Here is a 27,174-nt window from a genome sequence, read left to right on the forward strand (position 1 = left end):
AAATGGACATTAAAGGAAGTGTCAGGCTTTCAAAGTTGCAAAAATTTATGAATTAAATAGAAAACTTGACATACAAGATTCAAAAAAATATAAAATAACCATCAAAGATTAATTACAAAGGATTCAATAGGGACAGGCTTTACTGTTTATATATGGAAATGTAAACTGTGTCCTAGGATTGTCATTGGTAATTGGATAGTTGAAAAGAAAGATTGTGGTAAACTCAAACATGTGATTTTAAAAAGCAAAACTGTGTAGGGAAAGATAAAAAGTAATTATCTCAAACAAATAAGGTATGAGATAAAGAACTGTCCCAGAGGAGTTAAATAAGAGAAGAAGAACTAGTAGTTTTTGAAGCCTACTCATATCAGGAATAGCTTAAAGAGAAAAAAATACATATTTATCCAAAAGGAGAGATGAGAGAATAAAAGTAGAAATATTAGAGGGCTCCTACTCACATCGTAAATGGATGAAAGAGAGAACAGCATATGCATTTAGAAGGGAATAAAAGTCTTTTAAATTTGTAAGGAAATCACAGTGAAGGAATAGGATGAGGGGTAGAAGTATAAAAGGCAATGTAGATTAATAGAACTAGAATAAAGTGTGTGTAGATTAATGGGAATGGGATAAACATATATATTTGGAAGACTATGAAACTCTTCTAAATTCGGGTAGAAACAAGAGGGCAAGGGGAAAGTAGTGGGGGGGCAGTATAAGAGAGGGATCTTTGGAAAGAGTTAGGTTAATTAATAGGAGAGGAAGGTAGTGGGTCGAAATAAAGCAGGGGAGAAAACAGGGACAGAAAATAAGAAATATATACAAATGTAAAATAAAGATCAGGAGGAGAATTTATTATGTTTAAAAAAAAAGCCAAAATAGTTATCATGATTTCAAAGTTAAAACTAAAATATATTAATCAAAAGAGAAGAACAGAGAAACTATACTATAATGTCAGTTATATTAATAAATATTGTTTTAGACTATTAAAAATAACTACACAGTATAAGGCTGAAATATTTTTGTGGCATAATAAATGATGAGTTGGTGGATTTAGAAAAATATTGAAACACTTGGATTTATGAAGGAAGATGTTATTCACCTTCAGAGAAGCAGAGGACAAACATAGTATGGTCTTACATACATACATCTGAACATATATATGTATATATTTGTATGGTCATAGATACATATATGTATATGTGTGTATGTGTTTGTATATATGTTTGTGTGCATATATGTGTAATATAGCCATGATTAATTGTAACCTTTTTAAGACACTGGGGGAGAGAAAGGGCATAGGGAAAGAATGAAAAAAAGCACGGCAAAAAACAATAGAAAACCTATGAAAAAGCAAAGAAAAAATGGACTGTTCTGAACACAATATGTAATATCTATTATGTAGGCTTTCTTGAAATTGAGATTTATTGCTTTATATTTTAAATCTTCTCATGTTCTGCTGTGCATGTGGCAATGTGTTTTTTTCCTATTTCTATTTTGTATTTAAATTTTAAATAAAAAAAAAAGGAATTTTCATTTAATCAGCGTCAACTTTGAAGGAAACAGCAAAGGTCAATATCATATCCTATGTGATGTAATATTTCTTAGAGATGTAAATGACACTCACAATAGCAAAAATAAAATTATGCTAGAATTCAAGTAAATAAATGATCAGCAAACAAATTTAGTATTAACAAGTACAGTATATAAGTACTACCCTAGTGAAATATCAAAAAACAAAAAATTAAAAATCTAGGGACATAAATTAAAGTATATATATATATATATATATAATTGAAATAATATAATAGTGTCATAACTAGAGTATCATAGATAATATGTTGGCAGATAGCATGGCATTGGTAAGGAAAGTTGGCATTAGAGGCAAAAAAAACCTACATTTAAGTCCTGCCTCTGATATGTTCTATATGACCATGGGCAAGTTCAGAACACCACCCCTTCCGTAGATTTGTTGTGTTTCCTTAAGGGTGATATCACTTTTCTTGTTCAAAAGAAAAATTCTTTCACTTGTGGTTCAAAGATGAGATGAAAGCAGTTTCCCTTACTTGGTACATTTCTCTGGAATATGTACTTCATTTCTTCCCCTATAAGAGGAAAGAATTAAATAAAGAAAACCCTTGATCCTCTGGTAAGAGGCTATACTTCAGGAGAATACATACTCCTTTCCCACCTCCCTTGTGACTTCTATCCATTCCTTTCCCAGTTTATTCTGGTGTTATGTTAAATATAATAATAATAGCTAATATTTATTTATGTGTTATGTGGATAATAGAAATAAAGAACCATGAAATCTGGAATAATTTGTGGAGGAAGTATAGCATAAGGCAGTGGCTGAATAACAGGTTCTTCCTAGACATTTTAAAGTAATATTCCTAAGTTCTTTAGAAATCATCAAACTTTCTTGGAAACCCACATCATTTAAAGATATCACATTTACCAAAGACATGAAGTAATTAAGTCCAAAAGAAACTCACAAAAGTGAAAAAAAGGAAAATAAGATATGTTACAAAAAGACTAAAAAATTAAAATGCTTAACTTAGAAAAGAAAAGGCTGTCTTAATGATTTTTAAGTAAACAAAAGTTCATTTTGCAGAATATAGAGAATAAACAACCTATATTTACCATCCAGACACATATATGAAAGGAATATTATCTGAAACATGGCCAATTTTTAAAAGGGAGAATTTCCTGATAATAAATGTATTATTGGAAAAAGCTTTGGAAACTTTCTCTAGTGATATTTTTAAAACAAGACAAACATCATCTCAGGATTTTTTTGAATTTTTTGAAAATTATGCAATATAAAACAAAATTAAAGAGAAAATAAGTCCCTTACGTTTACACTTAACAATCAATTATATTTGTAGTCTACAACAAATGATAATTAAATGAATATTTGATGATATTTTCAATGGCTTTACTATATATTGAAATGTATCCTTTTGAAATGTTTTCTATTATAGCATTTTGGTCTTATATATTATTAGCTACAACACAGCATTACTAATATATTAGTCTGGAATTATGAATAGAGAAATTTGGGAGAGTTATTCACTATATTCTCTTTCCTCTACTCTCCCTTCCCTCCCACTTTGGCCCATAGCATTTCTGTTTACTAAAATGTTATATAAATGAAGGGGAGAAAATATGGTAGAGAGACAATAGAAAGAGAAATAATGGGAATGAAGGTTCAGCTTATAAATTTTTCTCTTTGCTTTTATTTCTCCTGATTATCAGGAGAAATAGGTTTAGCTTCTTTAGGTTTGCTTCTTACTTAGAATAGTTATAAATTTTCAGGAAAAAACCCATATTTCAATTGGTGTCTTCTTCCACAAATTATTCCAGACTTCATAGTTCCTTATTCTGTTATCCACATTAAATAAACAAATATTAACAGGCATTAATACATTTATATAATATTAACATAAATTACTTCAGTATATTAAGAACCAGTTCCTCAGTTATTTTATAGAATTTCCCATTGTTGGTTGAAGGTTGTAAACATTTTTTGTTATTAGCAGAAAGAACTTCAATAGATGTGTGTATATCTGTATATACATATATATATAATTAAAATTTCTCATTACTATTATAACATACCTCAAGGGGCAGCTAGGTGGTGCAGTGGATAAAGCACCAGCCCTGAAGTCAGGAGGACCTAAGTTCAAATCTGGCCTCAGACACTTAACACTTCCTGTGTGACCCTAGACAAGTCACTTAACCCTACTTGCCTCAGCAAAATAAATATAATACCTCAAAACCCAGATTGTGACTTGTTTTCTTAAATTCCTCATTTACTTTCTCCTTCAGTCTAAGTAGTCTGTATAAAAACCAGTGACAGAATCACTTACCTTTCTCTTCTCACTACAGCCAAATATTTTGGATATTCTCCCCTCTGGTTCCTGTCTTTCTACATGTATGCATACTTTCCAACTACTAGACTTTATAGGTATACTCTTTTTTTTTTTATTCTATTATATCCATGCAGAATCCCATTCCAGTTTGGGTTTTATACAGAAAGTCCTAATGATACCATGAAGTCATCTTTCTTTCTTGTTCTAGGATTTCTAGTTCCTTTTGCTTGTTGCATACATTTTGAAAGTTTATGTAAAGAAATTTGAGGCCATGGCTTTTATTCACTGGCTTATTTATTTATTTATTTTTGGTTTTTGAAAAAATCTTCTGTGAATTTCTGGGTTGTCTCAGCTACTATTGCTACTTTCTAGGAGATCTAACTTCATGGATGTATATATAAGGCTATTTTCTTCCTCATTCCTTCTTTTCAATTTTAAAATCCCTTTGAGTAGAGTTAAAAGACATCAGACATTCTTTGTTAGGTGCACTTTTTCATGCACATTTTAAGCTTTAGTACAGAATCTAATTCTCATTTTTAAACATAAGTACTTCCATATACATATATGTATATTTTCATATACACATGTGTGTATATTTTCACATACATGTATATTTTCACATACATGTATATTGTGTATATACACATACATAAGTATGTATGTGGAGGATATACATTCATGTGATAGTAGTAGTGGAGGAAATCTTGCTTGAGTATTAGAGGTAAACAAAACTTGGTCTGATAAGGTCTTAGCATTTTGAAAACAAGACTTTTGTCTCAATGTCTTAGAACAGTTTTGGTTTTGTATGTTTGACGTTTTGGTTTTGGTTTTTTTTTTTTTTTTTGGTTTTTTTGGCAGTATCATTTATGACTCACCAGAAGTGAATAGTAGTGGATAATCTTACACAATGTTAAGGTTCAAGCCTTATACCTATGCCTTAGGAAGATGACATTCTTTTCTATTTTTCATAATCTTAAGAAGTCAACAACCACCACTATTTTTATGAAATTTTTGTCATCAGATAGCTTCTTTGGTTCTGCTTTCTCACTTATTAGAACAGACGTGTCTGTGTTCTTTTTGTTTCTTTGTTTGTTTGTTTTATAACATCCAACTCTCTGGATTTATTTTCTCCCTTTAGCTCAAAACTGCCTTTTTTTTTTTCTTTCCTCCCTCTTCTGTATAACATTCTTCCAGTCTATCCTTCAGACAAAGGTTATTTCCTGATACTTCACATTTTTCTTCCATTAATGTCCTGCTTTGCTGTATTTTGGAAACATTTCTTTGTCCCTGATAACTTAAAGAAAAGAGGGCTTCTTAGAACCTTTTTTTCTTCTAGAAAAAAAATTTAACTTAATGACAGACATCTGATTCAAGTGGAAAAAAAAAATCAAGAAGCAGTGCAAATCACTATAAAATTTGTCCAGCTCTCCATAAGAATTGATGTTGTTGTTGTTGTTTTTCTGAGAAAAGTTCTTCTTTAAGAATTTTGTAATCTATTTTATCTTTTAGAAGTGACAAACACAATGACCTTTCTTTCCTTAATGTTAATAGCTTCAGAGTAGAAACAGTTCATATTCCTTCTTTTTTTGTGTTTCAGCCTCTTAGTTGTTTTAGCAATCTTCCTCCACCTTCAACTAAATACATTCCATCAATTTGTTTTATCTATTAGTTTCTTCTACTTACCTTTTTTTTTAACTTACCTTGACTGATCAACTACCTTCTCCTTTTCCTTAAATACTTCTTGATTCTTTCTCTTCAGTTTCCTCCCTCTCCCTTTTTTAATCCTCCTTAATTTTCTTTTGTTCCTGCTCTTACCCTTCAAACTTCTCTCAAAGAAAGTGGGTGTAAAATCGGATATGGAAGTAGTTGTGCTTCAAATAAATATTCCTCAATTTCTCCTAAATTTCTCTGCTCTAAATTCAATTTTCTTCCTTATTCACAAGTCCAAATCCCTTAATTTCCCATATAATTCACTTTTTTATTCAACATGAATTTTTTAATCTCTAATTTCTTTTTCAACAATATTTTATTACAGAAGCCAAAAATGAATTTTAATGTCTTAGAGGCAGAAAACGATTGAACACAAAAATTTCAAAATATCAGGATAAGCAAGATTTAAAAGTCATGGTATGAAATAATAAAGGAACTGGTCTTTACACTCCACTTTTAACTTTTGAGTTCTTTGTAAAGTATAGCTCTAGTGGGAAGGAAACCAGACCCAAATATGTTTTCATTTAAGAAGTGTCCAAGCTTTAGAGTAATGATATAAGGAAGGAAACCTTTATGCAAATAGGTGGGGTGAAAGTAGTACTCTCCAGAAAGAAAGACATTGAATATTTAGAAACCTAAAATTCATTTTCTTTCTGAGTGTACTATGAATCTGTAATATTTTAGAATTCTGTAGTACTTTGGGAATCTATAATATTTTGGGAAAGTTGTATTCATTGGAGATGGTCATAAAAGAAGAGCTTAGAAAAAGAAGAATCCTGTGATTGTTAATAGTTTATAATGATTTTTTATGTGTTTTCTTTATGTATGTTCTTGCATTTTCTATGATAAGGAATAAAGACTGTCTTCTATCCGGCATATGCATATTTATTTTCAATATCTGGAGACTACATTTACTATGAAGCCAAAAAAACTATGATGTTGGGGAGGCAGCCCCCAATATTGGACCTGTCTGCTATATGTAAACCTGGAAATTGTTGGGCTTGATTATGTAGTACATTTAAAGTCAGCTATTATTTTTATGTTGTAAAGTACCACTTATGTAGTGAAAAATTGCTTAAACCAAGAAGCACAAAATGATTCTTACTAATATCAATAAGAAATGAGTTCCTACTTCAACAAACATTATTTAACAGAATTATAAAAAGTTTTATTGGATTTAGCAATGTGCAAGGAGTATAGCTACGATCAAATCATATTTAATGATTCATACATTTAGCTAATGTGTGAATTGCTGATTTTCATTTAATTATTTCTTTCATGCTTTCATCCTAACCAATTCCAAATTTTTGAGTTTCTGACAGAAAAACCCTTCTTAAACATTTATTAAAAACAAGAGTAACACATATTTAAGATCTAATAATGCAACTGCTTTGTATAAGAGAAAGCAAAATATGAGGGAGCATTATTCACTATAAATCTCTCTCTATATCTCATACCAAATATTACTGTGGTTTCATTTCAAAACTACAAATGCAGATCATCATTTTCTTTCAATTTGTGATAGGTGAACTTCATGAGTTATCACCAAAAAAAAAAAAAAAAAGGAAAAAAAAAGAACAAAGAAATAAAGAACTGAAGGTGGACAGCCTTCTGGTGATGAGCTTCTCTAATTTTATTTAGTTTGAACCTCAGAAGACAGATAAAATGCTCATCACAAGATCTATATTTAATAATTTTACAGACTTCACAATGTCCACTATAGTTCACATACTATTATAGGCTTCAAGATCACTGAGTCAACTCCATAGAATTTGTCACAAATGCTTATTTACCCTAACATTTTGATATCAGGTATCAGAATAACTTTGTTTTGGACTAATTTAATGTTTATCTTGTTTAAAAAATATTACCATTAATTTTTCTAAATTAACGAGACCAAAAAAGAATTTGGACAGGTCAGAAGTTGTACATAAGAGGAAAGATGTTGAAAACCCAACACATAATATGATATTGATAAAAATATTTATAAATATAAATGAACATAAGTAAAAGCACCAGCACTTTAGGCAATATTTTACAGAAAACTTATAGAAAGACATGGATAATAGGTCCTTTTATCTTTTTTATGTCTTTGTGATATAGATTGAGTAGTGGTACTGCTAGGTCATAGGATATACACAATTTTTAGCCCTTTGGGCAAAATCCAAATTACTTTTTTTTCTATATTTCTTGTTTTTTCAATTTTGAATTTTCTTGTACAAAATTACTAATATGAAAATGCTTTATATAATTGCACATGTGTAACCTATATCGAACTGCTTACCATCTCTGGTAAGGGAGAAAGGAGATAGGGATAAAATATAGAGCTCATTTTTTTAAATGTTATAACTGTTTTGACATGTAATTGAAAGGAAATAAAATATATAAAACAAAAAAGACATGGATAAGATTCACATAAAATCAAGAGACATGGTAGACTGTGACTTTCATTAGTGAAAGAATTACCAACAGATAAAAACATGAACCCACTGAACTCATTATTATAGTAACAGTTCTCACTTATAAATGCAAGTATTAATATTTATTCTATAATAAAAATAAAAACAAAACAAAATACCTAAAATACTACATGAATAATTTTCTATGAAATATGAATTTTTTGAAACTTTATGAGAATTAATTGGAAAAGATAGTATTGCATCTACTGCATCCAAAATGTAAATACACTTAGCATTTTGAAATATACCAGATCTAGACCACTATATTTCATACCATAAGCTACATATTTCCTCTTACACACACATACACATAAAACACACACAGACACATACACACACACTCACTGCATCTTCCAGGGAATTATCAGTTTCTTTCCTTATAATGAAGACTCAATAAAAAATATAGCTGCATATTGGTCAATGAAAATAGTAAGAGGGAAATCAGAGCAGCATAGTATAGTATAAAGAAAGGTTTAAGCTAACTTTTCTCAAAGCTTTAACACTTTATAGATTTCCATTAAACTGAAATTGGTATAGACTATTGGATGCTAAACTTGGAGCAAAAAAAGGGCTAATTCAAATTTTGTCTTACACTTACTAGCTTAACCTCTCTGAACTTCTGTTTTCTCCTCTATGAAAAGGGGAATAATAATTATTATAGTGTCTTCCTTATAGATTTACTGTGAGGCTTAAATGGTATAAAGAATTTAAAGTGTTTTTCAGCCTTTAAAAATGGTATACTATATTTATTAATCACTTGTTGTGTGTCAGACACCAAAGCAAAAAAATGCCTTAAGAGATTTATATTCTACTAGGAGTATATGACATATATACATAGAAATACATAGAAAATAACTAAAAGATGGAGAGAGTACAAATACCTGGGAGCATTAGGAAAGGTTTTCCAAAGAAGAGGACACCTACATGGAGTCAAGATTCTAGGAGAGTAGAAGTGCTTTCCTGGTATAAAGAACAGACTTTGCAAAAGCACAGATTTTAAAAATGAACATTCACCCAATTTGGCTAGGATATGGAGTGTGTATAGAATAATGAAGGTCCTGTAAGTAATATGAAATAATCTTAAAAAGATAAGTGGAGCAGATGAAACTTAGAGCTCTGAATTTATGTGTTTCTTTACAAATGTGTCTTGCAAGACAACATCCTGGTTTTGGAAGAAAGCACAAAATTTTCCAGAATTCTGGATTTCTGTCTTTCTGTGCTCAAATTCTAGCAGAGAGCTGTTCTTTTCAGCCATTTAAATAGTGTCAAAGTTCTGCTTTGCTTTGAGATATTCACAATAACCATCAAAATTCAGCATTAGAATGCTGACTTAAAGCTTTTGGGGAGAAGGAGCCTCAGGAATAATAATCACATCTTGATGAAAAGAATGCTGCAAATATTTGTAATGTGCTTGTTGCAATTTATAGCTGCTCTACTTTAGAAAGAAGTCTAATACTGGTTTATTTTTCAATGAGTACATAATACAGTTCTTCCTGGAAATATCAGATTAGAAATGGAGATGTTCTTTGGGAAAATGTTTTAATTGATTGTGACACATTTTTTAAAATGTAGATTAGACAAACCATGATTATAAAATTAATGAGATTGATTTTTCAAGTCACACACAAAACATTCTTGTTTCTAAACACATTGTGCTACAGTAAATAGATTAATTATTAATGCAGAAATAATTGGTTATAAATTCAGTCAACAAAATACCTTCAAATTTTAATTTTTAAGATTATATACGAATAAGCTTTATGATGAAATTCAAATGCACTGTATTAAACAAGTACCACAAACCAAAAATTAACTTAAAACTAAATATGTCATATAAGCATTACAGAGTGCCTTCAATATGTAATAGCAAGCTCACCTGTGTGTTGTGGGCAATCTTGTCAACATTAGGCAGCAATGCATCTGGGAATAAAATTTTAATTTCATGAAAATTAATTTATTCATTAAAATGCACACACTAATAGATGTTTTCCTAAGATTCTGGGAGAGCTTTATCTTTATGAGTCTATAGCTGATATCATCAATTATTCATAATGTATACATTCTGCTTTGGTTAATTTATAATTATTCACTTTAATGTCTGATGACTTTTTTCTCTCTAAGTTTATTAAACTTAATTTCTAAGTTAAAATTACTTTAATATCTATAACATTTAATTAACTGGATTGCAGACTTTGGCCTTTATAATGTAATATGTAAATCAGTTGTTCTTTGCTTATTTAATCATAATTCAAAGTACAGGCTTGTATGGATTTATATTTTTTAAATGTATTCAAACCTATTGTAAAATGTTGTATTTACCCAAAAAATCATTTACAGCATTAAGCCATCATATGAGGCAAAGAAAAATGTTTCCCAATTTCAGTACTATTTCCAATATTATATATTATATATTAATATTATATATTAATATATTCATATTAAAACTCATTTTCTTTTTTTCTCCCATTTCAGATATAAAGAAAGGCATACATAACCATAAGATTTTTCTGCAAAGTTTAAAGATTTTCCTCCCTCCTCTCCTCCACCATGGCCAGCATTCATTTCCTTTATGTTAAAGGATGAAGAACATTGGAAAGACACAAATATACTAAGAAGCTTTGTAGAATATCAGAGAATAAAGGAAATGAGAATTATGCTATACAGCTCTATTGATTTTGCAATTTGGTATGCACCTATGTACTAGAAAGAATTTGTGGAAGAGAAATTTTTCATATCTATATGTTGTTACAACATGATACGAGGGAATCTGACAATTATTTCAAAAGTTTCAGATATAATATATAAACACTCATGATTACAATAATGTAATTAGCATTTCTATTTTAGTTTGCTAGCTAGAGAAATTAGTATATGAACAAAAGTGAAGCAGAAAATTCATCAATAAAATATCTGCAACATATTATTCTTTATACATTAGAAAAAATATTTTGAAAAAAAAACTTATTCATATTACACATAGAGCATTTCACTAGATAAATGTATTATATCAAAAGAAACATTGTATATTGTCATTGAATACTTTATAAACACCATTAGTTTTTGGATGGATACTTGAGCAGTATCATTTTAGGCCTAGTCCATATTTCTTGCAAAAATTCTTGCAAAATTGTATATATTCTTTCCAGACTTCTAGTTTTTAAAAATGTATATTTCAAACCAAGTGAGCTTTCTGTTTGAGTAAAAAATTCTGCTCTTCCAGTTGCCACAGAAGAAGAAAGAACTGAGGGAATTAAAAAATCTTAGAAAATATTGTATACACAAATTTAGAGATAGATTTTTAAAAAAGAACTTGCACTCTGTTGTAATTTAATACATTCCAGTATAATATATAGAAGAATTTGATGAGAAGTAGTTTTCTGAGAACCAATCCAATCATGTTTTATTCAAACTCAACATTAAATTCAAACTTCATGATGAAATATATAAATATAATACAGAATTTAAAATCTTGCTATACTTGGCATAAAATTAAATATTTAGATTAAAGTTTGATTCTTTTAATATGGACAAATACAACAGATACCAACATAAATGATATAGGGCAACTAGTGTGATGAAAGACTTCTGTAGAGAAACTTAGGGACAACCTAGCCTTTAAGCACTTGAAGGGCAATAATGTATGCTACCATATAAACTAATTCTGCTTGGCACCGTATATCAGAAATATAAAAAATAGGTAGAAATTTTAAAGATTTAGGCATAATGTAAGGAAAAAAATTTAATTAGAGCAATTCAGAAGTAGCATGTGCTCCTTCAGGAAGAAGTGGCTTAGCTTTGATTATGCTACTCAAAACTGAAGCATGTTTAAATATATAGATGTAACTGGATAAATGATATAGTTCAAAAAAATGCTGCACAGGAGTAAAGTATATTTTTGTCATATAATCATATGACAAAATTAATAAAACAGGAAAATGAATTAAAATGTGAAAACAAAATAGTTGATGTCTACATTGTGATAAATGATTGATAAGTCATTTTATAACAAAATGAATAATAAATAAAAATACTTTTATTTTCCTTTATTCAAATTCTATTCTAAATCCTTATAATGATATTTGACTTGTGTCCTTGAGGATAGGACAATAGAGTACAATCCAAAAATCTTTAAGAATATATTCAGCATTGGTTTATACCTTTCATCTGAGAAAAAACCTAGCTAAGTTCAGAGTGGCTTATCAAAAGAAGATTCACTACTGTGTGATAAATATTTTTAGCCACAGCAACCATCTGCCAAGGAGAAAGAGGATTGTGTTTCATGACAATTTAACTTAAACATTGATGAAATCATAGAGCCTAGAAGTTAATATTCCTATTTTAGTCTGGTAGCTAGAGATACTATTATATGAAATATTTAAAGTGAATCAGAAAAACCTTCCCAAAAAAAGCCCCAAATACACTTCTTTCTCTATTGGAAAAATTATTTTGAAAAAATTTGTCTGTGTCTAAATATTTAAACTTCACTGTATGATCTTGCAGAAATTACTTCCTCTTTGTACCCCAGTTGCTTCATCCATAAAATGATGGGGGTTGAAAGATGTTCTGTAAAGTATTTTCCAGCCCTGGGGTACTTCTAAGGAGTCTGTATAATATGCATGGTTTCGAGATGGTTCACAGTTCATTGTGACTTCAGTTTTCAGCCAAATCAATCATTGGGGTTTGTGTACACACACACACACACACACACACACACATACCTGAAAGCATATATTGTTCTGATGCTATTTCCTATCAAAATATTTGGATATTTCTTTGCATCATTCTGACATGGTGCAAATACAGACATTTCAGCTATCAACTTCTCTTCTTCCCATCCTCTCCCTTCCTTAATTCAATATGTATGTGTATATGTATATAAATGTGAATTTTTATGCAATTTTAATCAAATACATAACATCAAACAGAGACAACTCAACAAATAATAATGAAGTAATGCATTCCAGTGTGTAAAGCATTCCTTTGAAAGTAGATCAAATCTTTTTGGAAACTACAGTAAACTTTTTTTCTCTTCTTAAAAAAAAAATTTTATTCATGCTTTCATTTACATGGCTATCATTTTGCAGCAAACCAACCCTATCTTCCTAGTTCTTTCTCTTGCAACAAAGAAATAAAGGGAAACAAAACAAATCAACACACTTGGATACTACATTAACTCTTTATGGCCACTGGGAAACTATTTACCATATAAAATACTAATACACTATGAAATTGCAGTATATATTTAAATTAGAGTTGAATAATCATCCCCACCCTCCTATACCATCATGGGTCAATGAATGTTCCATAGAAGAAAAAGGATTAATTGAGGGCCAAAAATAAATGTAACTGATTAGAAAATATTTCTTTTAAACTTTAAGGAAACATAGCTGAATAATTATTTTTTAAAATATTAAAATGTATTCAGTAAATAAAAATACACTTATGTGCCGTATTTATAACCAGTTGTCAGTTAAAAATAAACTAGGCAAAAAGCATAAAAATAAAGGAACTGGTTTTAAACAAGATAGTGATGAAGAAACTAGAAGAAGAAACCAGTGGATAAAAAAATCTAATTCTCTGATAATCTTACTGAGTAGCTCCACTTAGTTCCAATTGCTGTCTATTGTCATTATAACAATTCACTCTAGAGATTCTCTCTTCTTTCAATGAAATCTTACAATGGAATTATCCAAGGACACCACTATTATTTCTAACCCCAGAGAAAAAATTTAACTCCTTAAAAGTAGGAATTATTTAATTCTTGTATTTTTATCCCTCATACCTAACTGAAGAATAGGGAGGAATCAGAATGTGGTAGGGATGCAAAACAGGAAAGTGGGAGGAATCCAGAGAAAATTTCACCCTTTGACAAATTTTATCTATAGCTGTTTCTGAAAATAGCCACCAGAATTAACATAACATATTTTAAATTATTTATACATGACAAACTATAATGTGTAATAAGGTGTCCTGTTAACTTAATCAAATGTCCTAGAACTTACTTTATTTGTAAAAAGAAATTAAGCAAGAGATATTGGTGACATAGCTCTGTCTTAAAAAAAAGTACTTTAGTGATTTGAATAAAAAGCTTTACCAAATGTTTAATTACTGCTACAGAGTAGTTTATATATTGTAAAAATCTGTTTCATTTGCTTTGGTCATGATTTTACTTTACATGTCAGCTAATTGTGAAACTTCACACAAGAACAAATAGCCTCCTATAATATATCTTCAAGCTAAATCTACTACCTGATTAATACATTTGTGCTTGATGCAGTAAATTTTTCAATGTGCAAGCTATAGTAATGTCAATGGCAATTTTTAAGGTAATTTTAAATTACTTGAATAATAATGGCGGTATCTGATCTAATTTAACCCAGGATTTGTTGATAAAAGAGTTGCTAAATAAAAATGACTCTAATTAAATATCATGATTATTGGTTAAAATATAAATAAATTCATAAAATAGTGGCAATATTATTGAATTATTGATTCTAGAAAGGAAAAACAAGTTAATAAGGGATGGCTTTAAAATTCCTATATATGTAACAACTTGTTTTTCTCTCCATTCTTAAATGATAATTAAAATGTTATTTTGAAAAAGTAGGTTTCTAGGATTCCCCTTTAACACCTACTATACATCTATACAGAATCCATATATGCCCAAATGCATGCATTTAGAAATTGGTCATATATTCATTCCCACATCCTAGAACTAGACTTTTATTGGTGATAGGTACAAAATAAGTTAAATTCTTTCTTAACCATTGAACAATCTAAGTTACTGATAATATACGTCACAGATACACTAAGGCACCTGTAGCAATAATGTTGTTTAAGAGGGTACTTACTTTAACACCAACTGTGTATACTTAATAAATATTTTATTTTACACAATATACCAGCACAGAGTTGTTCTGTACAGCATTTGCCTCAAAGGAAGGCAACACCATTGTTACCAGAAATAAATATACAGTCTTGTCATTTAAAAATATCAATTTTTCCATAAATGGTCTTTGTTAGTTTGGAGGAAATATAATTTCCTTTATGAAAGGCTTTTTTCCTTGCAAAACCTTTTTTTTTTTTTTTTGTCTATTAACACAGAACCAGGAAGCCAATCTTAGGGTAAGGGAAGGCATTAATGCTGCTTCATTCCTTTTGTAATAATTATTTTATTTTTAAATACTGTTTTTAGTTGCTATCTACATTGTGTGTACATGTACTTAGTTATCTATGTACATATACATACTGAATCCTAGGTGGCTTTTACACAAATTTCAATGCATAAGCCATAATTCAGCAAGACAAGACTGGAATTTCAAATTCCAATTTCCATGAAAATATTCCCAAAGAATGATATTTAAAATTTTTAAAAACAGGTCACACAGTGCTTTCTAAAATCCACTCAGATCTTGAAAAAGTTGCTTTTCCACTATCCAAGTCAGAAATGCCTGACTGAAGTACCATCCCATTCAGAGACATGCTCCTTTTAAACCATAATAGACCTGTGTTCTCTGACTTAACATAACAATTGTATTCCACTAATTTTCCGTTCAGAGAGTACCTGCGTCTTGCTCTGGATCTTTCAACAGGCACAGTAAGAAACTTACTTGACTTTGATTGTGCTCTTTTAGATGTGGGAACTTCTTTGACAGAATCAGGATGACGGCTAACTAACTGCAATGCAGTTGAGTTATTCCTGTTAGCATTTTGGGACTCAACACTTGAAATAACTTCATTCTGTGAATCATTACTTGGCTTTGGCCCCATCTTTCGTTTCTGCTTTTGGGATGCAGAAGTGTTTGAAGTCCATGTATGTGGCAAAGCAGAGGTAGTGGTAGAAGAGTCCTGACTTGAGCAGGTATCTGAAGATTGAGTCACATTTCCACTGGTACCTTTGTAGCACTGAATGTTCTCATCATGTCCTACAGTTTGTTTGGAAATTGACTGAGGCATTGTTCCACTGCAGCCTTGTATTTGGGCCCCATTAGTTTGAGAATAAACATTACTGACCTTGGTGACTTTGTGCTGCCCATTGTTATTGCAAACCTTATAGCGGATCATTAAAATGATGATAAAAACCAGCACAGAAGCTACAATGATGCCACCAATTATAATAATCATGGTGCCTCCTAAAAACTGAGATTGCATGAAATGGCAACGTACATAATCCTGTTCTGTAGTAAATTGGATGCAACCCACGACTCTTGTGGCAGTGAGGGAAGTGATGCCATCGTCATATATTGCCAAGACACACAAGTCATAAACAGTTCCAGCAGCCAGGTTATTGACAAGAAATGTTTTGCTCGTAGGAGGTATCATTCTGAGGGACAATGGAATTTGTGTTAATATAGATTTTTAAAAATATAAACCCACAGTCACTGTGACTTTAGTTTTATTTTATTTCAATGGTTTTGTGACAAAACAAATTTTTAACAGGAATGAAAGATGGTCAAATAAACTATCCTCATATTCAAACACTTTATAATTGGTTATCATTTTCTAGATGCTGCACTAATATATTAATAATAGCTGCACTGTCATTTACTTGTTGTTTTATACTATTATATTGCTTGATAAAATAGAATCTTAGTTTAAAAAATTGCTAAAAATGACATGATAAATTGATTTGAAATGTTGTGACTGTGACATTATCTGACTACCAAAATAATTCATTTAGAACTTATACCAAAGAAGTTAAAGCCAATTGGGAGTAAAGAGAAAATACTAGTTTAAGATTACTGAACCTGAGTAGAAATAAATTTGCAAGCATTTAATTTTCTAATGAGTTCATAAATTTCATAAATTTAGTGTTAGTCATTTAACTGAACCTAAAAAATTTCTGTAATTGTTAGTCAAATATTTTTAATTGTCCATTTCATTCCCACCCTCCAAATAAAATATTATTGATAAAATGGCAGAGTGGATATTAATGAGGTAATATTAATTTGGCAAAATGAACTCTGGCAAGATCAGAACATAATTTCCCTTGTGCTGGGTTGCTGCAACATCCTTCAGATTGAACCTCTGAAAATTTGACAAGTGCAACTGGAAAAAGCAAATGCATTTATTTCTTCCTAAAGTGCCTTTCATAAAATATTTCCCCTCTTTTAGTTCCCAATGATAATTATTACTATTAGCACCAAACTTCTTCATAAGCCCAAATTGGATTTAAAAATATAAAGAAAATGATTTAAATACTAAACATTATTCCAAAGAAAACTAAAAGACTGAGGAAATTTAATAGATCCAGAAAAAGCATTTTTGAATAGCAAAACATCATGTCAGAAGTATGAATAGACACTTCAGAGACTTAGAAATGAGATTATGTTATAAAAACTATATTGCCTTTTAATGGAATGCAAAAACCTTCATCATTTTGTGGCAAAACAGTCTTTATTTTGAAATTTTAAAAAATTGATATATTGCTTTTCAGATTTAATGCTAAAATTATGAAGGAAGGAAAACCTATATACAAAAATAAACTGCTGCTCAAATACTCAATGTTTAATTTCCAAAAAATGTGATAACTAAATTTTTGTTTTGTGAATTGCAATGACCTTAGAAGGACAAGGATATTTTTCCTTGTACCAATACATAGATTAGACATTATAGTTTGTCCAAATCCTCCATTTTGCAGCTATCAATACTTTGCAGAGACAAGGTAAAGACAATTAGTTATATCAGAGCTAGAATATGGACACAGGTCTACTTACTCCCAGTTTAGTTCCTTTCATTATACTAAATTTTGAAAATCATTTTCATTTTTATTCAAAAAGGAAGATTTATGATTCCAAAGGAGAAAAAAGTTCAAAGAAATACATATTATCTTAGATTTACAAGTTATTTACAAATAGTTAAGTATATAGAGATTTATGTGAGAAATATATATATTTCTCTTAAATTTGGAGCATGAATTGTGATCATAAATTAGCTTGATAAAAATACAGCAAATATTATACCTCCAAAAGTATTATCTGTCAAACATAATCATGTTATAATATACCTTTTTCCAAAGATGCTCCTATAACTCAAAAACTGTTAGGAATTCCTTTTAGGGATTGTTTTCAGAGTTGACTAATGAGGAAAATAAGTTTCATTATTTTTAAATTAGAAATGCTCTTAACAAAATACAGAACAATCAAGTTTTATTCACTAAAGTTGATTCTAAATGATTATTTGATTGCTCTCAAAAATCAAGTTTATTAAGATTTTCCACTATTATGTCATCTAATTTCCACTAGTAATAAGGCAATCTTTTTACTCTGCTCTAATTAATTCTCTATGACTCTCACAATAGTGACTTTCCAAATTTGTTCTTCTCTTCTTTAGGCATCACCAACTTGTATCCTTTCAGATAATAACTTTACCATATGCTTCACTGGAATTTTTCTGGGAATTTGTCCAAAGCTCTCTCTTTTGCCCATCTCATCTCATATCTTTCTGACATCATTCTTCATTATCCTCTCACAAATCCTGGTTTCTGATAAAGAGGAAAACCCTCTCCTTAACTAAGACCAAATTAGCAACAATGGCTAGCACATATATATTTTATCCCACCCATTTTTTTTCCATTTGATTTCCCCTTCCTTCTAATTTTTTATCATCCTTATCAATTGGTTCCTTCCCTGATTCCTTGAAATGTTAGTCTTCTTCATCATTAAAAATCACTATACAGATCAAACAATCCATGAATTATTACCTCATATTTCTCTTCCCCTTTTCAGCTAAATTCCTCAATGTTATCAAAGACCTTCAATCTTGTTTTAGACCTTATCATTTAACCGAAATCATTTTCTCCAAAGTTACCATTTTTAAATTACCAGATGTAATGACCTTTTCTTAATCCTCATTTTTCTTAATCTCTGTGAAGCATCTGCCATTGTTTACCACTTTAGTTTGAATATTCTCTATTCTCTGGGTCCTCATAATATTGTTATCCTTTTATTCCCCTTTTATTTGACTGACCTACTTACCTGCACCAGAAGGCCATTAAAAACCCCCAAATTTTACCCCAGATTCTGGAAAACTCTATAAAATTACAAATTTTAGAAATAGTAGTAGGTAAGAGTTTCCTCTGCTAGGACCTCCCTATTCCAAAGAAATCACAGGTTTAATTCTTATCCCTTATGAATATATTGTCTTCACCATTAGAATAGGGGAGTAAAAAGAGAATTTTTACTTTTTACTTGTATCCTCTAGGCTTAGTTTAGTATCTAGCATATTGAATGCTTAAAAATACTTACTGACTGATTTATTAAGTACATTCAAATTAATAAAACCTACGTTCTATGTTCTATGTTCTATGAACAATTAAAGAAAGAATTCCAAAAATGTACTATGAAGACATAATAATTATTTGAATGAGAAAGTTCTGATATGTATATTAAAATCAGACTGCCTTAGAATCATATTTCTTGCACTTGGAAAATTTTATATGTAAATTTATATTAAAGACAATTAAACCATCTATTTAATTGACAATATTTTGGTTGTATATATCATTAAGCTTTATAATAATTAGCAGAAGTAAATGTTACCTTCATACTACTCAATCTCATAACTGCTTAACAAAAGAATGTACAATACCAGGTCATACAGTGAATTTTACTAGCAAGAATTTGCTTAGCCTTTTCTTACCTGTAAACAAGGGAATCATCATAAGTACCATTGTACTGAATTTGGAACATACGTATTCCAGGTATATTTCTTTGAAAATTGAATTTAAGTAATGCAGTAGAGGATGTTGCTTCTGCTACTACAACTTTTTTATCTTGACTCATTTTAGTATCCCCATTACTACTACTTGTATTAGAACCTGACTTAGTAGAAGTTGAAATATCTGAGGACCCAGGATCAGGCTCATGAATATGATTTGTACTATTTAACAAGTGAGGGAGTTTGATTATATGAAGATCCACTGTCTGGGTTGCTTCCCCTGCAGGATTAGATGCAATGCAGGTAAAAGAACCTATATCCTTTACAGTTGTTATAAGTATATCAAGTGTTCCATTATCATAGACAAGAGATCTTGTTGCATTTGAAATGAGCTTTCCTTCTGGAGAGATCCAGTGAATTGCAGGCTCTGGGTCTCCCCTAGCCTTACACCTCAACGTGGCTCTTTGACCTTCTAATACCCTCATTTCATGTGTATGCCGAGTAATAAGTGGAGGTTCACACAAAAACTCTTCTTCTGGAATTGACCAAAAATACCGACCAGACAAAAGTGTAGGAGAAGCACAAGTCTCTAAGTCATCTTCCCTTGAAAGGCGTCTCAGCCACAATAATTCACAATTGCAGTGCAAAGGGTTTCCACCAAAACTTAATGCAAAAGTGGATGGGCTGATGATTCCTGAGGTTGCTAGTACCTGAGCTCGCTGAAAGAGAGGGTCAGGTGGTAGCTTCTGCAACTTATTTGATGTTACATCTAATCTAGTCATCTTGTGCAAGTGAGAGAAAGTCCCTTTAGGTATGTGGTCAATCATATTGTGATCCAAACTAAGTGTATGCAAACTAACCATTTTTTCAACAGCCTCCCAAGGTATATTTTCAAGATTGTTATAGGATAAATCAAGCTCCTCAAGGGCTAAAACATCATCAAATGCTGTAGAAGAAATTAAAGTCAGCTGATTGTTGTTTAGAATTAGGTGATGGAGATTGGAAAGCCCACTGAACATATCATTTGTGATCTTAGTCAGTCTGTTACTGTTCAAATGTAAAGCCCGCAAGTTGCGCAAATCAGCAAAAGCATGGGGTGTAATAAAGCTTATTGTATTCCGGGATAGAGTCAAATCCACCAAACTTGTCATATTGGCAAAATCTTTCCTTTTAATGTTTGTAACAAAATTGTCTGCCAGTCGGAGTTCCACAGTTCTTCTGTCAATGTTTGGTGGAACAAATAAGAGGCCTTTCTTGGCACACAGAGTTGCAAGATTAGGAGACAAAATCTGACACACGCAACGCTTTGGACAGATCTGTGCTCTCACTGCTATGCCAATGAACAACAGGGAAAAAAGCAGTTTTTCCATTGTAGATCAAGTTTAGAATCCTATAAAAGAGGACACAAAATAGAGTGTTAACATTTAGTGACAAATTTATCTCATATATCTTTAGAATGATTATTTCCTATAAAGTTTATCAAGGAACACATAAACATCTATAGAACCAGCACCAAAACTTAAAGCCAAATCAGTATTTTATATTTTACATAGCATCATAGAATAATGAAAACAGAAATACGTGTGGAGTCTGAAAATACCCTTAGTATATCATTTGCTAGATGTGTGAATATAGACAGTAATTATATTTCTCTACCACTTTTCTGATAACTAATTAAGAAATGTGTTTCAAGGTTCATGTTACTTTAAAATTATTAAACTGACTAAGTTAAATTAACAAAAAATTTATAATGACATAATGTGAAGTCCTTGCTTAATTTTGCAGTTTAACAACTTTGCTACACAAACCCTGAGGCATGTGAATAAAAATGCTTGACTTGAAATCAACAAGACTTGTATTCAAGTTCTAATTAGGACATACTAATTATATGATCATATGCAAATCTCTTAAACGTGTGGTGTCCCAGGCAAATCTTTGAATTTAATTTCTTAATTTGTAAGATAAGGATAAAATTAATAATACATGCTTCATACAAGTATTATAAATAAAGAACTTTGGAAGCTATGGGTACCTATCCAAAATGTGGTTTTATTAACATTTCTGTTGTTAACATTCTGAAAATGAATAACATTTTCAATTGTTTGCCAAAATCATCAAGCACAAATAACAGAGCTTACTGTTACTTTAATTTTTTAAAAATTAAAAAATTACTTTAATTTTTAATAATTTCATTATTGAAATTCTGAAGCTTGGAAAAAATACCCAAATCTCAAATTTTATTTTAACATAGTTAAATATAATAATTTTATTTTACTAAGAATAAACAACTTGAAAACATGACTTGGAAAATCTCAAGATATTAATTTTCTCTTAAAATGAAAATTTTATGAAAAGTTCTAAAGTAGAAATTTCATATAAATTAAAGCAAAAGATTGGTATTTTAAAAAGGAATCTCAAATAGAAAACAAGAGAAATTGTCTTACTTGGAAAGAAAACTATATAACTCTACCTAGAATAAAATTTAAAAGGAGGACCTTAATAATTATGCAGTTCATTTCCCTTATCTTGCAAATATTTTGGTTGTATCTATCATTGAACTTTATAATAATTATTAGCAGAAGTAAATGTTACCTTCATACCACTCATATCATAACTGCTTAATAAAAGAGTTATAGAATACCAGGTCATACAGTGAACTCTACTAGCAAGAATTTGCTTAGCCTTTTCTTACCTGTAAACAAGTGAATCATCAAAAGTACTATTGTACTGAATTTAGAACATACATAATCTTACACCTGAAATTAGAATATAGATTTTCTGATTCCAATTTTCAAAATGGTGGTAGATTTTTTTTAAATGGATTGCTACTTCTATGAGTTGAGTTTTGACAAAATAGTAATTCTATTAAAACACAAGACAGTGCTCATAATTTAGTATAAAAATAAAATTTTTGAATAATTTCATTTTATATATAGTGTAACATTTTCCAAATAAAAAAATCACCCTCAAATTGAAAACAGTTTTCTAAGGGTTAAGCAATCTTTTAACAGTGATTTTTGCATAATAAATCTTCAAAAGAATGGTAATTATTTGACAATTCAAAAAAACCCGAAATAACAAGCATATATACTTTTTTATAACTAACTGAGATTGTAATTTATTTTTATAGAAAATAAGATCATATTGCCACCTTGTAAATTCAGTTAAAGAAAAGATATTGTGCTACTGTAGAGATGATTTTCAAGTCACATGTCCCTATTGTAATCAATTCAATTATGGCCTATTTTGTTCTTGAATATAGTTGGATAAGGGTATATTTTCTGATAACTAAGGAATTTGTTCCAAGTTTCATATTACTTTAAAATTATTAAATGAACTTGTTCACATTAACAAAAATCCATGATGACATTTAAACACAGTAAAAAGTATTTGTTTAATCTTTTAGTTTAACAGCTTTGTTACAGAAGCATTGAGACACTCTGAATAAAAATATTGGACTTGAAGTCAATAAGACCTGTGTTCACTGGCATCAGAGCATAAGACTGATAGCATCTGTCTAACTCAATGATTAAAAGAAGTTGTGAAGAAAAGTCTGCTTTCTCTCTGATTTCCTTTCCTGGTTCTAGTCTATCCACAAACATGAAACTATAATCTGTTTCTCTATCCAACTTGAATTTCACTTCAGCTATAAAGAGAACAGAGGCTAACCAGAGAGAGGTTAGCTAGATTAACTTTTGCCTAACTGTTAGGAATTTTCTTAACTAGGGTTTAGAGCAATTGTGATTGAATTCAAAACTTTCATCTAAAATAAACTCACTCAAAATGTGGAGGGTAGAACAACATGGATTGTAGATTCTTCTAAACTTAAAATGAGATAGTATAATTAATGTGGTTAGTGTAATTAGTGTTATTGAACCATTACAATTACAAACTAAAATGTTACGAATGTAAGAAAAAATCCACTTATTTTTCCTTTATGATTCAAAAAACTGATTGAGCTAATTTTTTCAAAGAACTAACTGATAATACTGTTACTATGTATGGCTTGTTAAAGATACTAAATTATGCATTTTTATTGATTAAAATTAACATTTTGCATAACAATAAGGAAGCAAGATATATTATGAATTGTATAGCATTTTGACCAATTACATCATGGAACATGATAGAGGAAGAAAGAAAAATAATAGAATTAAAAATATATGAAATTACCTATGTGTAGATTTAAATATATGTATATATATATTTATAAAATATATAATGTATAATATAAATATGTTACAATATGATATGATATAAAATATATATCATAACATATAATCATGTTCCATATAATGTGATGTGATTATAATACAAACTTTATAATATAAAACATAATACGTTACATATTATATGTCCTATATTACATATAAAAGTATGTCATCTTTCTCTTTTTCTCTCTATCTACACTGTGAGTGAGGTTAGAAGAGATTAGTTTCATAGGAAATGTAGCTGTTCCCTACAGCTAGTTGGCAAAGAGGATACAGCACCAATGTGGAGTCAGAAAGTCTCATTTCTTGAGAAAAAAAATTAGCCTAAAATACTAGCTATGTGACCCTGGGCAAGTCACTTATCCCCATTTGCCTTAATTTCTATCTATCAAATGAACTGCAGAAGAGAATAGCAGTGGTTCTTCTAATAGTATCAAGAAAACCCCAGAAGTGGTCAGGAAGAGTTGGAGAAGACTGAAATGACTGCACAACAAGCTATTCCCTATTAGCAAGATTATCAGAGTAGCTAGAAAGGTCAAATACTTTCAGAACTCCACTTTCAGTAGATATTAGAAGCATGATCTCCTTTATTCAACACTTCTACTCTGATACTCAGAAGCAGATCTGGCCAATTGTAAACAATAAAAAGAATGAACTTGTCCTAGGCAATGAATTATTTCCCTTTCTTTACCAATATAGTTTACTAAATGCCATTTAAATCTTTTTATTTACAACTTGGACTTTTATTAAATTTTTTTTTAATTCCTAGGACTTCAGGGGGTAGAGCCAAGATGGTGGGGACAACACACGACACATACATTTCTCTCTGACTTTCTACTACAACCCTCAGACTGAGTAAGCAAATCCAACCTCTGAATTAGCTCTAGACCTGTAGAACCCATAGATATTGGGAGTGCAACAAATTACCAGCAGAAGATAATTTCAAAAATCACCAGAAAATGTCTGTTTCAATTGGAAATGGGAGGAAGGCAGCCAGCACAAGCCACTGAGTACAAACACCAGCATAGACAGAGCAGAGTCCCGGGGTAATGCAATCTCCATGAGGTGGTGCAGCCTCCATGTGAAAGAGAATCTACCAGGGGAAACAGACAAGAAAAGGTCTGTTTCAATAGGAAATGGTACAGAATCAGCAAAGCACAAGTAGCTAAGCACAAAAGCCAGCACAGACAGCTCAGAGTACCGGATTGGTGCGGACTCTACAAAACAGGTACAGAGTCCCACAAGGTAGTACAGACTCTGCATGGCAGAAAATCTGCAGGGAGGAAACAGAAAAGAAAAATGTCTGTTTCAATTGAAAATGGTAGGGAGGCAGTCAAACACAAGCAGCTGAGCACAAATGCCATCTCAAACAGTGCAGAGTCCTGGGATGCTGTGGACTTCTTGGGTGGTGCGGACTCTGTGGGGTGGTGCAGACTATAGGGAGGAATAAACAGCAATAGTGTTGGCTACTCTGCCCTGGCTGCAAGCCAGGGGAGCAGCAGAGAAGTTAAAAAAAAACATCCAACTCAAACACAAAGGTAAATAGTGAATGCTAGAATCTCATGGGATCAGACCATGCCCACCCAGCACCAAGAGTAAGTCAGCACTGATCCAGCATAGCCATAACTACTTATAGAGGAAGCCACTGCTTTGTAGAGAAAGCTTGAAAATTTTCCCCTTCCTTAAAAGCAAGACCTTAAATAATTTTTTTTAATGAGTAAAAAAATAAAGAGAACTCTGATGATACAGCTTCTATGGTAAAAGAGAAGAACAGATATCAAACCCTGAAGAGACTAAAGGACTAAAGGCAGATTTTCTCCAGATGAAATCCCAAAAGGTGATATAATCTGGTCCCCATCACACAAAGCTCTCCTAGAAGAAATTTTAAAAGATTAAAAGAGAGCTAGAAGAAAAATGCAGAAAGGAAATGAAAACTTGGCAAGAGGGTTTGGAAAAGGCTTTTAATGGTTTTGGAAAACTTATTACAAGATAGATTTGAAAAAATGGAAAAAGGAAACAACTCCCAGAAAAACAAATTTGTGAAACAGAAAAAGAAAATAATTCCTTAAAAAACAGAATTTGTGAAATGAAAAAAAATTCGATAGAACAAAACAACTCATTTAAAAATTCAATTGGACAATTACAAAAAGAAGTAAAAAAGAAAATGAAGAAAATAATTCACTAAAATTCAGAACTGAACAAATGAAAATGAATGACTCAATGAGACAAAAAGAATTAGTCAAGCAAAACCAAAAAAAAAAAAAAAAAGAAAGAAAGAAAGAAAGAAAAGAAAAGAAAAAAAAAAAAAATTACATAATGGGGGGAAAATTGACCTGAAAATAGATCTAGAAGAGACAATCTAAGGATTACTGAACTCCCTGAAATCCATAATGAAAAAAAAAAAAGCCTAGACACTATTTTTCAGGAAATCATCAAAGAGAAATGCCCAGGTGTCATAGAATCAGAAGGTAAAATAACTATTGAAAGAATTCACCAAAAACCTCCCGAAAGAGACCCCAAAATTAAAAATCCAAGGAACATTGTGGCTAAATTTCGGAACTATTGGACCAAGGAAAATATATTACAGGAAGCCAGAAAGAAACAATTCAAATACCAAGGAGCCACTATAAGGACCTAGCAGCTTCCACTTTAAACAATTGAAGGGCCTAGAATCTGATATTCCAAAAGGGGAAAGAAGGTGGAATGCAGCCAAGAATAAATTACCCTACTAAACTGAGCATTTTCTTTCATGGTAGAAGATGGAGATTCAATGAAAATGGTGAGTTCCATTTTTTTTATGAAAAGATCAAAGCTAAACAAAAAATCTGACCTCCAAACGTAGAACTCAAGAGAAGCATAAAAAGGTAAAAGAAAAAAAAACTCTTGAGAAGTATTTCTGTTATGGGTATACATAGAGAATACATGTATAATCTGATTTTACTGTTATAATATTAAAAAAAAAACTAGAGGTGGAAAAGGAATTGTAACATAAAAAAGGGGGAGGGGAAGTGAAGGTAAAATGAGGGAAATTACATCTCAGGAAGAGGCAAAGAAAATCTATTATAACTGAGGGAAAGAATGGAGGGTGACAAATATTGTGTGAATCTTACTCTCATTAAAATTGGACCCAAAGAAAGAATATTAGATATATTTGATTTCACCAAGAAACTTCTCTCACTTTATAGAAAAGTGGCAGGGGAACGAGGAAAAAAGAAAGGGTAGGCTAAATAGAAGGGAAAAGAGAAATAGTAAAGGAAATTTATA

At 30.7% G+C, this 27,174-nt stretch overlaps 1 protein-coding gene across 5 annotated transcripts in view; it reads right to left on the reverse strand.

Moving 5' to 3' along the window:
• The window catches only part of LRFN5 (leucine rich repeat and fibronectin type III domain containing 5), a 192,897-nt gene that overhangs the window by 4,376 nt on the left and 161,347 nt on the right, over positions 1–27,174 (reverse strand). For 3 of the 5 annotated variants that reach the window (XM_031952917.1, XM_031952915.1, XM_031952916.1), the window contains 2 exons: positions 19,682–21,089; positions 13,058–16,364 (listed from right to left, as the gene is read on the reverse strand). In XM_031952917.1, coding sequence (XP_031808777.1) covers positions 15,422–16,364; positions 19,682–21,069 — 2,331 coding nt within the window. In that variant the 5' untranslated portion in view covers positions 21,070–21,089 and the 3' untranslated portion in view covers positions 13,058–15,421. Of the gene's footprint in view, positions 1–9,476; positions 9,962–13,057; positions 16,365–19,681; positions 21,090–27,174 lie in introns of those variants that run through there. The other 2 variants (XM_031952919.1, XM_031952918.1) reach the window with 2 other exon arrangements.

Source organism: Sarcophilus harrisii, chromosome 2 (assembly GCF_902635505.1).
Source record: "Sarcophilus harrisii chromosome 2, mSarHar1.11, whole genome shotgun sequence".
Lineage (NCBI taxonomy): Eukaryota > Metazoa > Chordata > Mammalia > Dasyuromorphia > Dasyuridae > Sarcophilus > Sarcophilus harrisii.